Genomic DNA, 15,124 nt, shown 5'->3' with positions numbered 1-15,124 from the left:
GGGACGTGGCTAGTGAAAGATTGTAATGAGGCGGTGGCGGGGTGAGGCTGTTCTCTGGTGGAGATTCCTGGGGGCCTAAGTTTAGGACCACGCTTTTGGGGATTAGGGTGCTCTGCACGGCCCTCCTGTGCTCGGATGGGCACCGAGGTCCTCCAGCCCTACCCACGGTAAGTCCCACCCTCCCCAAAGAGAGCGTCCCTCTCTTGTACGTCAGACCCCGAGGAATTGCCTCTTCTGCCCCAGATCACCAAGGTGATGCTGCTGAAGGGCTGGCGTTGCGTGGAGTGCATCGTGTGTGAGGTATGCGGCCAAGCGTCGGACCCCTCACGCCTGCTGCTCTGTGATGACTGTGACATTAGCTACCACACGTACTGCCTGGACCCGCCACTGCTCACCGTGCCCAAGGGTGGCTGGAAGTGCAAGTGGTAAGGAGACCTGGGATCTTGAGGGGCCTGGGCCAGAGATGTTGGAGGGATGTGATATTGCTCACATGACAGAGGCCGGATTTCGAAGGCCGGGCTGGTTGCTTCTCCGTGTGAAGGTGCTTTTGGTTGCCTTGGGGAGGTTAGGTGCTGAAGTTCGGGCTTTCTGCTCCCACCAGGTGTGTGTCTTGTATGCAGTGTGGGGCCGCCTCCCCTGGCTTCCACTGTGAATGGCAGAATAGTTACACACACTGCGGGCCCTGCGCCAGCCTGGTGACCTGCCCTATCTGTCATGCCCCGTACATGGAAGAGGACCTACTGATCCAGTGCCGCCACTGTGAACGGTGAGGGTGCCCCGTCCCCTTACGTAGGCCTTTCCCCCGTTCTCCTCCTTGTGCTGTCAGGGCTTATCTCTTCCTGCCTCCCTTCATCCAGGTGGATGCATGCTGGCTGCGAGAGCCTTTTCACAGAGGACGATGTGGAGCAGGCGGCTGACGAGGGCTTTGACTGTGTCTCCTGCCAGCCCTACGTGGTAAAGCCTGCTGGTGAGTACCAGGTGCTGGGGAGAGGGGAGAGGGGTCAGGCCAGGGGTGCCTTGCTTTGGGACAGGGCCTCAAGCTGCCTTGGTTTGCCTGTCTCTTCCATAGCGCCTGTTGCCCCTCCAGAGTTGGTGCCTATGAAGGTGAAAGAACCAGGTGAGTCACAGAAGTCCCAAATGCCAGGGCCAGAGGAGACCTAGACACCGTCTGGCCCCACTCCAGCCCCCCAACTTCATCTCCTCATTCAGAGGAGGAAACTAAGATCCTCAGAGGTTGAGTGGCCTGCCCACGGTCATCCCAGTAGGTTAGTGGTAAACTTATATGACGAGAACCAAGGCCTCCATTTTCCCAGGTAGAGTTCATTCCGCTAGGCAACATGGCCTTCGCACTGCCAGAACCTCATCTCCAGAGAGCACAGAACACAACTTTTTCTCCTCAGTGAAGGAGGCTGGGGCCATCTCCTCCATCATGATGCGGGCACTGCTCCTGGCATCTGGGGCACCATATGCTGGCATTCGGCAGGCCTAGGCAGCTAGAGAGTATGTTAGGTGAACAACTAGTGTTAGTCATGAGCAAAGTCAGGCTTCTAGCAGCCATCTCCGTGAACCCCTCTCGGTCACTGATGGAGAACTCGGGGCCTTAGCTGGCACCCGTTGGTGGTCTGTCCTCTCCAGTCCTCATACCCCAGTGTTTGCTTTGGCCTGTCTTTTGCTGCTTTTGTCCCAGCTGGGGACTTAGGCTGGAACTTGGAGTTCTGGTTTCTCTGGGGCCTCTATCCAAGGGTTACATGCTCTTCTCCTTTGTGCAGAGCCTCAGTACTTTCGCTTCGAGGGTGTGTGGTTGACAGAAACAGGCATGGCCGTGCTGCGTAACCTGACCATGTCACCCCTGCACAAGCGGCGCCAGCGGCGCGGACGGCTTGGCCTCCCAGGCGAGGCAGGGCTAGAGGGTGCTGAGCCCTCAGATGCCCTTGGCCCTGATGACAAGAAGGATGGGGACCTGGACACTGATGAACTGCTCAAGGGTGAAGGTGAGGCTGGGGACTCTCAGGGAGTGCCCAAGGAGCGGGAATGTGCCCGTGAGAGTGGGGTGTTGGGTGGGGCAGCATTGCTACTCCTGGTCCCCCTCAAGCCACTTTGGTCTTGCCAGATGGCTCTGTGGCAAGGCACTGGGCTCTCTGTTCTTGGATGGCAGGATGACAAGGTTAAAAGGGTCCATGCCTCTGATCCCCCCCCCCCATCCCTAACCACAGGTGGCGTGGAACACATGGAATGCGAAATGAAACTGGAGGGCCCCGTCAGCCCTGACGTGGAGCCTGGCAGAGAGGAGACTGAGGAAAGCAAGAAACGCAAGCGCAAACCCTATCGGCCTGGTGAGGGCCGGGGACGGGGAGGTGTGTGGCGAGGGATGGCTTCCCAGCTTCCCAGCAGCTTCTCAGCGTCCTCTCTGCCTCCTCATAGGCATCGGCGGTTTCATGGTGCGACAGCGGAAATCCCACACACGTGTGAAAAAGGGGCCTGCTGCACAGGCGGAGGTGTTGAGTGGGGATGGGCAGCCCGACGAGGGTGAGACGGGTGAGGGCTCCAGGGGGGCCTGGGAGAAGGTGGGGATCACAGGAACTATGGGGCGCTGCCAGGGAGGCCCGGGAGGTGAGGGCTCATTCATTGGGCCAAGAGGGTGGGGGGCCCAACTGCGTTGGGGAGCGTCCCTCAGCCAAGTTAGGAGCAGTGTGCCTGGTGTCCCCTGAGGGGGGCTGACACCTCCCCTTCTGTCCCCAGTGATGCCTGCGGACCTGCCTGTTGAGGGCCCTGTGGACCAGAGCTTAGCTGATGGGGATGAGAAAAAGAAGCAGCAGCGGCGAGGGCGCAAGAAGAGCAAACTGGAAGACATGTTTCCTGCTTATCTGCAGGTGGGCCTTAGGTCCTGCAGGGTGAGGGGAGCGCCTGCCCTGCAGAGCACAAAGAAGCTTGTGTCTCTTACTTCTCCTGCAGGAAGCCTTCTTTGGGAAGGAGCTGCTGGACCTGAGCCGGAAGGCCCTTTTTGCAGTTGGTGTGGGCCGGCCAAGCTTTGGACTAGGAACCCCAAAAGCCAAGGGGGATGGAGGCTCAGATAGGAAGGAGCTCCCCACCTCACAGAAAGGTCAGTCATGTGGGGATGAGGTGGTCTGAAGAGATCCAACTTCCCCATGCTTAGGAGCTGGCGAGGGAGTTTGGTAGGGAACAGGCTCGTCCCCCGGAATTGAGGGTGGGCCAGGGCCCTGGCCTGGGGAGCTGGGGACCTGTTCTGGGCATCACGTGTCGGGCATCTCTGACTGGAGTGGGGACTGTTGCTCATAGGAGATGATGGTCCAGATGTTGCGGATGAAGAATCCCGTGGCCCTGAGGGCAAGGCTGATACACCAGGTGAGAGCTGCTGGGCAGACTGTGTCCTGTCCTCGTTTTGCCTCTGTCAACATGTTTTGCCCCTGAGCACCATCTGAGTTGGAGGCTGGAAACTGTGTCATGCTGTCTGTGGTTCAGGGTGGCCAGGCTGGTGCCCCTGCACTGTCCTTGGCTGATGGGCTTCTCCTGGCAATTGCAGGACCCGAAGACGGAGGCGTCAAGGCATCGCCAGTGCCCAGTGACCCCGAGAAGCCCGGCACTCCGGGTGAAGGGATGCTTAGCTCTGACTTAGATAGGATTCCCACCGAAGGTGAGACTGTGGCCCACAGTCTTCATGTGTAAGGGTCCTCTGTGGGAGAAGGAGAAGGTCCTACCTGTGGGACTGCTCTATCTACGCAGCTTCTTTGGTGTGGAGTCCTGGGCTCCTTCCCTGACCATGGCCGTCTGTAGCCCTGTGGTGTCCCCTCAAATCCCCAGTCTTCCTCAGCGGCATCCTTCCTCAATCCCCCCACAGAACTGCCCAAGATGGAATCCAAGGACCTGCAGCAGCTCTTCAAGGATGTTCTGGGTTCTGAACGAGAGCAGCACCTGGGTTGCGGGACCCCTGGCCCGGACGGCAGCCGGACACCGCTGCAGAGGCCCTTTCTTCAAGGTGATGCAAATGGGAGTGGTGTAAAGACGGGGTGGCCAGGTTTGGCCAAGCTTGCCCCAGGATGGGCCTCTTGCTCCCTTTCTCTGATCCTGTGCCTCTTGTAGGTGGACTCCCTTTGGGCAATCTCCCCTCCAGCAGCCCAATGGACTCCTACCCGGGCCTCTGCCAGTCCCCGTTTCTGGATTCTAGGTTGGTATCTGTGCTTAACCTTTGTGGGCAGCCCCTGTTGTCCCTTCCCTCCCTCTGGGGCCATGCCAAGGGAGGGGACCTTGGACTCCTGGGTGCTGCTGTAGCAACACTTCCCTCTGCTCCTTAGTGATCCGCCTTGGGGGGGGGCAGGGCAGTGGCCTGGGGGCTCTAGGCAGTTTGTCTGGGGGTGGGGCTTGGCATCCCTGCCCTCTGTGACTCTCTGCCCCTGCGCCCCAGGGAGCGCGGGGGCTTCTTTAGCCCGGAACCCGGTGAGCCAGACAGCCCCTGGACAGGCTCGGGGGGCACCACGCCCTCCACCCCCACCACCCCCACCACGGAGGGTGAGGGCGACGGGCTCTCCTATAACCAGCGGAGCCTTCAGCGCTGGGAGAAGGATGAGGAGTTGGGCCAGCTCTCCACCATCTCGCCTGTGCTCTATGCCAACATTAACTTTCCCAGTCTCAAGCAGGATTACCCAGGTACCCATGGGTTGGAGGCAAGGATAAACAACCTGGTAATGTGGTGGGTACAGGGGTCACCTGCCAAGTCTCCTCTAATGAAATACTTCTGCCCTCCAGACTGGTCTAGCCGTTGCAAACAAATCATGAAGCTCTGGAGAAAAGTTCCAGCTGCTGACAAAGCCCCTTACCTGGTGAGATGGAAGGGTCAGGGTGGGAACTGGGGTTCAGGGGTGTCTTTGGGAAATTCACCTCAATTCTTTCCACTCCCCACTCCCAAAGCGACTGGGCCAGAAGGGATCTGCTTGTGGGTAGGGAGTGAGTGACGTGAGGGATGGGGGCTGGGCATGAAAAGGAGCCGTGGTAGGCCTAAGGCTGTGTCCTGTATCCCTCAGCAAAAGGCCAAAGATAACCGGGCGGCTCACCGCATCAACAAGGTGCAAAAGGTGAGTGGGGGTCAGGCTGGGTCGTGCCATCCAAGTCCTCTAGCTGGGGGCTTCTTGGAGGATATGGGGGACATAGGGCCTGTCCCAGCAGCCTGACTGCTCTGTGCCTGGTCTCCCCCTGTAGCAGGCTGAGAGCCAGATCAACAAGCAGACCAAGGTGGGCGACATGGCCCGTAAGACTGACCGACCGGCCCTACATCTCCGCATTCCCCCCCAGCCAGGGGCACTGGGCAGTCCGCCCCCCGCTGCTGCCCCCACCATTTTCATTGGCAGCCCCACAACCCCCGCCGGCTTGTCTACCTCTGCGGATGGGTTCCTGAAGCCGCCGGCGGGCACGGTGCCCGGCCCCGACTCGCCCGGTGAGCTCTTCCTCAAGCTCCCACCCCAGGTGCCCGCCCAAGTGCCTTCGCAGGACCCCTTTGGACTGGCCCCCGCCTACGCTCTGGAGCCCCGCTTCCCCACGGCACCACCTACCTATCCTCCCTATCCTAGTCCGACTGGGGCCCCCGCGCAGCCCCTGACGCTGGGCGCCTCATCTCGTCCTGGGACTGGCCAGCCAGGGGAATTCCACACTACCCCACCTGGCACCCCCCGACACCAGCCGTCCACACCTGACCCCTTTCTCAAACCCCGCTGCCCGTCACTGGACAACCTGGCTGTGCCTGAGAGCCCAGGGATAGGGGGAGGCAAGGCTACCGAGCCCCTGCTGTCGCCCCCGCCTTTTGCGGAGTCTCGGAAGGCCCTAGAGGTGAAGAAGGAAGAGCTCGGGGCATCCTCTCCTAGCTATGGGCCCCCAAACCTAGGCTTTGTTGACTCACCTTCCTCAGGCCCCCACCTGGGCAGCCTGGAGTTAAAGGCACCTGATGTTTTCAAAGCCCCCCTGACCCCTCGGGCATCTCAGGTAGAGCCCCAGAGCCCGGGCTTGGGCCTAAGGCCCCAGGAGCCACCCCCGGCCCAGGCTTTGGCCCCTTCTTCCCCCAGCCACTCGGACATCTTTCGCCCTGGCCCCTACCCTGACCCCTATGCCCAGCCCCCATTGACGCCTCGGCCCCAACCCCCACCCCCAGAGAGCTGCTGTGCCCTGCCTCCTCGCTCATTGCCCTCAGACCCTTTCTCCCGAGTGCCCGCCAGTCCCCAGTCCCAGTCCAGCTCCCAGTCCCCATTAACACCCCGTCCTTTGTCTGCCGAGGCTTTTTGCCCATCCCCTGTTACCCCTCGCTTTCAGTCCCCTGATCCCTATTCCCGTCCACCCTCACGCCCTCAGTCCCGTGACCCATTTGCCCCCTTGCATAAGCCACCCCGACCCCAGCCCCCTGAAGTTGCCTTCAAGGCTGGGCCTCTAGCCCACACTCCTCTGGGGGCTGGGGGCTTCCCAGCAGCCCTGCCCTCAGGGCCGGCAGGTGAGCTCCATGCTAAGGTCGCAAGTGGGCAGCCGCCCAATTTCGCCCGGTCCCCTGGGACGGGTGCTTTTGTGGGCACCCCCTCTCCCATGCGTTTCACTTTCCCTCAGGCAGTAGGGGAGCCTTCCCTAAAGCCCCCCGTCCCTCAGCCTGGTCTCCCTCCACCCCATGGGATCAACAGCCATTTTGGGCCCGGCCCTGCCTTGGGCAAGCCTCAAAGCACAAACTACGCAGTAGCCACAGGGAACTTCCACCCATCGGGCAGCCCCCTGGGATCCAGCAGTGGGTCCACAGGAGAGGGCTTTGGGCTGTCCCCGCTACGCCCCCCATCAGTCCTACCACCACCTGCACCCGATGGATCCCTCCCCTACCTGTCCCATGGAGCCTCACAGCGGGCAGGCATCACCTCTCCAGTGGATAAGCGAGAAGACCCAGGGGCTGGAATGGGCAGCTCTTTGGCGGCACCCGAACTTCCAGGTACCCAGGACCCAGGCATGTCCAGCCTCAGCCAAACAGAACTAGAGAAACAGCGGCAGGTGGGTGGACATCCTGGAGCAAACTCCCCATACCTCTGCTGTCCCTGTGCCAGCCCTGTGATTGGAGTAGAATGGACTTACCCCGCTTCTCTGTTCTCCGCACAGCGCCAGCGACTCCGGGAGCTGCTGATTCGGCAGCAGATCCAGCGCAATACCCTGCGGCAGGAGAAGGAGACAGCTGCGGCAGCTGCGGGAGCAGTGGGGCCCCCGGGCAGCTGGGGTGCTGAGCCCAGCAGCCCTGCCTTTGAGCAACTGAGTCGAGGCCAGACCCCCTTTGCCGGGACCCAGGTAGGTAAAGTGGCAAGAGGTGGGGGAGGTCTAGTGTACTGAAGGTGGCCCCCTCACCTACCTCTGTCTCTCCTAGGACAAGAGTAGCCTTGTGGGGCTGCCCCCAAGCAAGTTGGGTGGCCCCATTCTGGGGCCAGGGGCTTTCCCCGGCGATGACCGACTCTCCCGGCCACCTCCACCAGCCACCCCTTCTTCTATGGATGTGAACAACCGGTGAGGCTCCAAGGGGTTACCTCGGGGTAAAGCAAGGGAACAGATTTCACCACCGCTGTGTGCTGCCCCTGGTTTTCCCATGGCTGACCCTCGCCCAGTGTCACTTACTCTTCCCTGTTCCCTCTGTGGCAACTCCAGCCTTCCCCGCTGCCCTAAGCCCATGTTCTAGCTCTTTGTCCTGATTTCGTCGTACTGACTACTGCATGTTCTTCCAGGCAACTGGTGGGAGGCTCCCAAGCCTTCTATCAGCGAGCGCCCTACCCTGGGTCCCTGCCCTTACAGCAGCAGCAGCAGCAGCAGCAGCAGCAGCAACTGTGGCAGCAGCAGCAGCAGCAGGCGGCAACAGCAGCAACTTCCATGCGACTTGCCATGTCTACTCGCTTTCCATCAACTCCTGGGCCTGAGCTTGGCCGCCAAGCCCTAGGCTCCCCCTTGGCGGGAATTCCCACCCGCCTGCCTGGCCCTGGGGAGCCAGTGCCTGGTCCAGCAGGTCCTGCCCAGTTCATTGAGTTGCGGCACAATGTACAGAAAGGACTAGGACCTGGGGGGGCTCCGTTTCCTGGTCAGGGCCCCCCTCAGAGGCCCCGTTTTTACCCAGTAAGTGAGGACTCCCACCGAATGGCTCCTGAAGGGCTTCGAGGCCTAGCGGTGTCTGGCCTTCCCCCACAGAAACCCTCAGCCCCTCCAGCCCCTGAACTGAACAACAGCCTCCATCCAATGCCCCACACCAAAGGTCCCTCCCTTCCCACTGGCTTGGAGCTGGTTAGCCGGCCCCCCTCAAGCAGTGAGCTTGGCCGCCCTCCTCCTCTGGCCCTGGAAACTGGGAAGTTACCCTGCGAGGATCCCGAGCTGGATGATGACTTTGATGCCCACAAGGCCCTAGAGGATGATGAGGAGCTTGCTCACCTGGGCCTGGGTGTGGATGTGGCCAAGGGAGATGATGAGCTGGGCACCTTGGAAAACCTGGAGACCAATGACCCCCACCTGGATGACCTGCTCAATGGGGATGAGTTTGATCTGCTGGCCTATACGGATCCTGAGCTGGACACTGGGGACAAGAAGGACATCTTCAATGAGCACCTAAGGCTGGTGGAGTCAGCCAATGAAAAGGCTGAGCGGGAAGCCCTGCTGCGGGGGGTGGAGCCAGTTCCCTTGGGCCCTGAGGAACGCCCTCCCCCTGCTGCTGATGCCTCTGAGCCCCGTCTGGCGTCGGTGCTTCCTGAGGTGAAGCCCAAGGTGGAGGAAGGTGGGCGCCACCCTTCCCCTTGCCAGTTCACTGTTACCACCCCCAAGGTAGAGCCAGCACCTGCCACCACTTCCCTAGGCCTGGGGCTGAAGCCAGGACAGAGTGTGATGGGCAGCCGGGACACCCGGATGGGCACAGGACCCTTTTCCAGCAGTGGGCACACAACTGAGAAGAGCCCCTTTGGGGCCACGGGAGGACCACCAGCTCACCTGCTGACCGCCAGCCCGCTGAGTGGCCCAGGAGGGTCCTCCCTGCTGGAAAAGTTTGAGCTAGAGAGTGAGGCCTTGACCTTGCCCGGTGGCCATGCAGCATCTGGGGATGAGCTGGACAAGATGGAAAGCTCGCTGGTCGCCAGTGAGTTACCCCTGCTCATCGAGGACCTGTTGGAGCATGAGAAGAAGGAGCTGCAGAAGAAGCAGCAGCTTTCGGCACAGCTGCAGCCTGCCCAGCAGCAGCAGCAGCAGCAGCAGCAGCAGCAGCAGCAACAGCAGCAACATTCCTTGCTGTCCACACCAGGCCCTGCCCAGGCCATGTCTTTGCCACACGAGGGCTCTTCTCCCAGTTTGGCTGGGCCCCAACAGCAGCTTGCCCTAGGACTTGGAGGTTCCCGACAGCCAGGCCTCGCCCAACCCCTGATGCCCACGCAGCCACCAGCACATGCCCTACAGCAGCGCCTGGCCCCATCCATGGCCATGGTGTCCAATCAAGGGCATATGCTAAGTGGGCAGCACGGGGGGCAGGCAGCCTTGGTGCCCCAGCAGAGCTCACAGCCAGTGCTGGCGCAGAAGCCCGTGGGTACCATGCCGCCTTCCATGTGCATGAAACCTCAGCAGCTGGCCATGCAGCAGCAGCTGGCTAACAGCTTCTTCCCGGATACAGGTAACTTCAGCGGGGGCACTGGCTTAGTTACTCGGGTGATCACTGCCACCACCAAGTGGACACTGGAGCTAGAGACCTAAGATAATCCCCAGCTAAGGGAAGTGGGACACACAGAGCATGGGCTAAATGGCACACTAGCGGTGCAGGCAGAGGTAGTGTAGCTCTTGCGGAAGGGAGGAACAGTGCCTGGCATATAGCAGGCATTCAGATGTTGGAATGAATGGAATGAATGCACGAAGTCTGATTAGCAAAGGCTTTGTAGCCATGGCGAGATCAGAAGATGAGATGCTGGAGAGAAGTGCTGCAGGACAAAGCAGTCTGGTTAGGTGCGAGCGCTTGAGTGAGACTGCTGGTGGGGAGCCGGCGGGTACATTTGGAGCCGGCAGTGGAGTGGTTAGGCCGGAGTGGACTGTGTGTGGAGGGAGGTGAGTGGGCACTACCCTGATTTTGGAGACGTAAGAGGGGGGGGCCAGATTGAGGAAGATCTCAGATTACGATAGCATTTATTGAATTACTGTTTGCTAAGCAGTGTGCCAAGCACTTCACCCCTGTCGTCTGATTGAATCACAACAAACTCACTAAATGGGTACTGCCGTTGTCTTCAGTTATAGAAAGGGAAGCAGGCATGGAGGTTAAGTAGCTTGCCCAGATCATAGCACTGGCAGAGCTAGAGTTTTGAGTCCTGGCCCTCTGATCCTCTTAACTGTTTTTTATTGCCTCAGAATACGAGGAGAGGAAGTTTGGTTAGTCCTTTAAAAAATGGAGAGTTAGGGGCGCCTGGGTAGCGCAGTCGTTAAAGCGTCTGCCTTCGGCTCAGGGCGTGATCCCGGCGTTCCTCCGCTGGGAGCCTGCTTCTTCCTCTCTCACTCCCTTGCTGTGTTCCCTCTCTCGCTGGCTGTCTCTCTGTCACATGAATAAATAAAATCTTAAAAAAAAAAAAAAAATGGAGAGTTAGTTTTGTGAGCAGTGGAGAAATACACAATGTGCAGGATTTTAGGAAGATTTTAAGTTTTGGGCGGTTGCTTATTTCTCCTTTATTACCCAGCATCCGGAAAAGGCAAGAAAGCGGGCTGTAGGGGATGCATGTCGTGCCCAAAACAGCTCTGGCCTCTAGGACTTCGGCACAGTGCCCATATCTTGGGTTCTTGGGCTGCACTAGTTGCCCTAAGAATACACTCTTTGAAGAATGTTTACTGGGTCATACAGTGTATTCAGTCTTTTGTCACATATGATTCAGTAGTTCTGTGAGGTAGGCAGAGTAGGGAATCATGAACTCGGTCAGATAGAGGAGGAAACTGAGGCTCAGAGAAGTCAAATGGCATTGATATGTTGGCCCCACAAATATTTACTGAGTATCTCTTCTCAGCACTGTGCAGGTGAAAACAGGGTCACATGTCTTGTGAATAATAAAGCTGAGTCACCCATGCTGCCTTGCCCCTAGTTAGTGGTCTTTCCACCGCTTTTTTGCCATTCCGTTGTTCTGCTTGGTTCGGTGGAGGTAAGGGTGTTGGAAGGCACAGCAGACGTAGAGGGGAGTATTAAATCCAGTGTCCAACTTACTCAGCTCTCCTCTCTCCAGATCTGGACAAATTTGCAGCAGAAGATATCATCGATCCCATTGCAAAGGCTAAGATGGTGGCTTTGAAAGGCATCAAGAAGGTGATGGCTCAGGGCAGCATTGGAGTGGGACCTGGTATGAACAGGTAAGACTTGGGAGGTGGGGGTGGTTGGCTCTTTTCCTTTCCCAGTCCTTTCCCTCTCCTTCCTGGTCCTCCTCCCTACTTGTCCCACCTCTTTGTCTTTCAACTTTCCCCATGACCTACACATCCCCTTTGTTTTGGCGGACTCCAGGCAACAAGTGTCCCTGCTAGCCCAGAGGCTCTCAGGGGGGCCCGGCAGTGATCTGCAGAATCACGTGGCAGCTGGGAGTGGCCAGGTAAGTGACCAGGTGGGAGTAGGAACTTGTGTCCTCTACAGTCGGGCCACTCTTCTGAGGGCCCGATTTGCAACAATGACCCTTCAGCGGTCTTTCTCACCACAGGAGCGGAGTGCTGGTGACCCCTCCCAGCCTCGTCCCAATCCACCCACCTTTGCCCAGGGAGTGATCAGTGAGTATGGGTATGGGGAGGAGTGTGCGAGAGAGTGGCTTGGGGCAGATGGTGGAGGAAGAGGGATTCTGATCTCCCTTTTGTGGGTCCTGACACCCCGTTTCTTTTCCCAGATGAGGCTGACCAGCGGCAGTATGAGGAATGGCTCTTTCATACCCAACAGCTCCTACAGATGCAGCTGAAGGTGCTAGAGGAGCAGATTGGTGTGCACCGCAAGTCCCGGAAGGCTCTGTGTGCCAAGCAGCGCACTGCCAAAAAGGCTGGCCGCGAGTTCCCGGAGGCTGATGCTGAGAAGCTCAAGCTGGTTACAGAGCAACAGAGCAAGATCCAGAAACAACTGGATCAGGTAGGAAAAGCAGACTTCAGCCTGGCAACCAGGAGCCCGAGAAGAGGGAGAGCATGGGTGGGCAGGCTCCAGGCTGACCTGCCAACTCTCCTGTGTTAGGTCCGGAAGCAGCAGAAGGAGCACACCAATCTCATGGCAGAGTATCGGAATAAGCAGCAGCAGCAGCAGCAGCAACAGCAGCAGCACTCAGCCGTGCTGGCCCTCAGCCCTTCCCAGAGTCCCCGGCTCCTCACCAAGCTCCCTGGTCAGCTCCTCCCGGGCCATGGGCTGCAGCCACCACAGGGGCCTCCGGGTGGGCAAGCTGCAGGTCTTCGCCTGCCACCAGGGGGCATGACACTCCCCGGACAGCCTGGTGGCCCTTTCCTCAACACCTCCCTGGCCCAGCAGCAGCAGCAGCAGCAACATTCTGGTGGGGCTGGGGCCTTGGCTGGCCCCTCGGGGGGCTTTTTCCCTGGCAACCTGGCTCTTCGAGGCCTAGGACCCGATTCGAGACTTTTACAGGAAAGGCAGCTGCAGCTCCAGCAGCAACGCATGCAACTAGCCCAGAAACTGCAGCAGCAGCAGCAGCAGCAGCAGCAGCACCTCCTAGGACAGGTGGCAGTCCAGCAGCAACAGCAGCAGAGCCTGGGCGTACAGGCAAACCAGGCTATGGGTCCCAAGCCCCAGGCGCTTCTGCCTCCCAGTAGCCATCCGGGCCTCTTGGTCCAGCAGCTGTCCCCACAACCACCCCAGGGGCCCCAGGGCATGCTGGGCCCTGCCCAGGTGGCAGTGTTGCAGCAGCAGCAGCACCCTGGAGCTTTGGGCCCCCAGGGTCCTCACAGACAGGTGCTTCTGACCCAGTCCCGGGTGCTGAGTTCCCCCCAGCTGGCACAGCAGGGTCAGGGCCTTATGGGACACCGGCTGGTCACGGCCCAGCAGCAGCAGCAGCACCAGCAAGGATCCATGGCAGGCCTTTCCCATCTGCAGCAGGGCCTGATGCCACATGGTGGGCAGCCCAAACTCAGTGCTCAGCCCATGGCCGCCTTGCAGCAGCAGCAGCTCCAACAGCAGCAGCAGCAGCAGCAGCAGCAGCAGCAGCAGCTCCAACAGCAGCAGCAGCAACAGCAGCTCCAACAGCAGCAGCAGCAGCTCCAACAGCAGCAGCAGCAGCAGCAGCTTCAACAGCAGCAGCAGCAGCTCCAACAGCAGCAGCAGCAGCTCCAACAGCAGCAGCAGCAGCAGCAGCAGCTCCAACAGCAGCAGCAGCAATTTCAGCAGCAGCTCCAACAGCAGCAGCAGCAGCAACAGCAGCAGCAATTTCAGCAGCAGCAGCAGCAGCAGCAGCAGCAGCAGCAGATGGGCCTCTTGAACCAGAGTCGAACTTTACTGTCTCCGCCGCAGCAGCCGCCGCAGCCGCCACAGCAGCAGGTACCCCTGGGCCCTGGCATGCCCGCCAAGCCTGCGCAACACTTTTCTAGCCCCGGAGCCCTGGGCGCCACCATCCTGATGGGCAAGGATCAGAGCATGGTAGAGACGGCTCTTCCTCCAGAGGCCGCGGAGGGGCCGTCCATACATCAGGGGGCGCCGCTAGCCCTAGGGGCTGTTGCTGAGTCGGCGGCCACCGAACCTGGGGAGGTGAAGCCCTCTCTCTCCGGGGACTCGCAGCTCCTACTCGTCCAGCCACAGGCCCAGCCACAGCCCAGCCCTGTGCAGCTGCAGCCGCCTCTGAGGCTCCCGGGGCCACAGCAGCAGCAAGTGAACTTGCTCCACACAGCAGGTGTGGGAAGCCACGGGCAAGCGGGCAGCAGCTCATCCTCAGAGGCCTCATCCATGCCCCACCTGCTGGCCCAATCCTCTGTTCCTTTAGGGGAGCAGCCTGGGACCATGACCCAGAACCTTCTGGGCTCCCAACAGCCCCTTGGACTAGAGCGGCCGGTGCAAAATAATGCAGGGCCACAGCCTGCCAAAGCAGGATCTGTCCCCCAGTCTGGGCCGGGGCTGCCCGGACCTGGAGTCATGCCAACAGTGGGTCAACTTCGAGCGCAGCTCCAAGGAGTCCTGGCCAAAAACCCCCAGCTGCGGCACTTGAGCCCGCAGCAGCAACAGCAGCTACAGGCGCTCCTCATGCAGCGGCAGCTGCAGCAGAGTCAGGCAGTGCGCCAGGCCCCACCCTACCAGGAGCCTGGGGCCCAGCCCTCTCCCCTCCAGGGCCTCCTGGGCCGCCAGCCCCAACTTGGGGGCTTCCCTGGATCCCAGACAGGCCCCCTCCAGGAGCTAGGGGCAGGGCTTCGACCTCAGGGCCCACCCCGGCTCCCTGCCCCACAAGGAGCCTTAGCCGCAGGACCGGTCCTCGGCCCTGTCCATCCCACACCTCCACCATCCAGCCCCCAAGAGCCAAAGAGACCTTCCTCACAGCCCCCTGGAGCCAGCCCTCTGGTCCCATCCCAGCTCCCTTCTGAGGCCCAGCTCCCCCACACCCAGCCAGGGACCCCAAAGCCCCAGGGGCCGTCCTTGGAGCTGCCTTCTGGGAGGGTCTCACCTGCTGCTGCCCAGCTTGCGGATACCTTCTTCGGCAAGGGGCTGGGACCTTGGGACCCCCCAGACAACCTAGTGGAAGCCCAGAAGCCAGAGCAGAGCAGCCTGGTACCTGGGCGTCTGGAGCAGGTGAACGGGCAGGCAGTGCCTGAGCCACCCCATCTCAGCATCAAGCAGGAGCCTCGGGAGGAGCCATGTGCCCTGGGAGCCCAGGCGGTGAAGAGGGAGGCCAACGGGGAGCCAATAGGGGCACCAGGTACCAGCAACCACCTCCTGCTGGCAGGCCCCCGCTCAGAGGCCGGGCATCTGCTCTTGCAGAAGCTTCTACGGGCAAAGAATGTGCAACTCAGCACTGGGCGGGGGCCCGAGGGGCTGCGAGCTGAGATCAACGGGCACATTGACAGCAAGCTGGCTGGGCTGGAGCAGAAACTACAGGGTACCCCCAGCAACAAGGAGGTGAGTGCTCTGGATAGATTGGAGCAGATAGAGTGGGGACTGCAACCCGGG

General features: G+C 60.3%; 1 protein-coding gene across 8 annotated transcripts in view; it reads left to right on the top strand.

Annotated features, from left to right (window-relative positions):
- The window catches only part of KMT2D (lysine methyltransferase 2D), a 39,793-nt gene that overhangs the window by 13,469 nt on the left and 11,200 nt on the right, over positions 1-15,124 (top strand). For 3 of the 8 annotated variants that reach the window (XM_057319048.1, XM_048216575.2, XM_057319047.1), the window contains exons 16-40: positions 244-425; positions 602-766; positions 858-967; positions 1,070-1,117; positions 1,770-1,991; positions 2,214-2,333; positions 2,422-2,526; positions 2,740-2,870; positions 2,953-3,100; positions 3,298-3,363; positions 3,542-3,652; positions 3,857-3,994; positions 4,099-4,183; positions 4,421-4,662; positions 4,762-4,835; positions 5,037-5,087; positions 5,212-7,023; positions 7,129-7,311; positions 7,388-7,524; positions 7,740-9,649; positions 11,229-11,352; positions 11,501-11,585; positions 11,691-11,757; positions 11,871-12,103; positions 12,203-15,073. In XM_057319048.1, the coding sequence (XP_057175031.1) occupies positions 244-425; positions 602-766; positions 858-967; positions 1,070-1,117; positions 1,770-1,991; positions 2,214-2,333; positions 2,422-2,526; positions 2,740-2,870; positions 2,953-3,100; positions 3,298-3,363; positions 3,542-3,652; positions 3,857-3,994; positions 4,099-4,183; positions 4,421-4,662; positions 4,762-4,835; positions 5,037-5,087; positions 5,212-7,023; positions 7,129-7,311; positions 7,388-7,524; positions 7,740-9,649; positions 11,229-11,352; positions 11,501-11,585; positions 11,691-11,757; positions 11,871-12,103; positions 12,203-15,073 (9,420 nt within the window). Of the gene's footprint in view, positions 1-243; positions 426-601; positions 767-857; positions 968-1,069; positions 1,118-1,769; positions 1,992-2,213; positions 2,334-2,421; positions 2,536-2,739; positions 2,871-2,952; positions 3,101-3,297; positions 3,364-3,541; positions 3,653-3,856; positions 3,995-4,098; positions 4,184-4,420; positions 4,663-4,761; positions 4,836-5,036; positions 5,088-5,211; positions 7,024-7,128; positions 7,312-7,387; positions 7,525-7,739; positions 9,650-11,228; positions 11,353-11,500; positions 11,586-11,690; positions 11,758-11,870; positions 12,104-12,202; positions 15,074-15,124 lie in introns of all 8 variants that reach the window. The other 5 variants (XM_057319046.1, XM_057319050.1, XM_057319045.1 and 2 more) reach the window with 3 other exon arrangements.

Source organism: Ursus arctos, unplaced genomic scaffold (assembly GCF_023065955.2).
Source record: "Ursus arctos isolate Adak ecotype North America unplaced genomic scaffold, UrsArc2.0 scaffold_26, whole genome shotgun sequence".
NCBI lineage: Eukaryota > Metazoa > Chordata > Mammalia > Carnivora > Ursidae > Ursus > Ursus arctos.
This window is presented reverse-complemented; position numbering and strand designations above follow the sequence as displayed.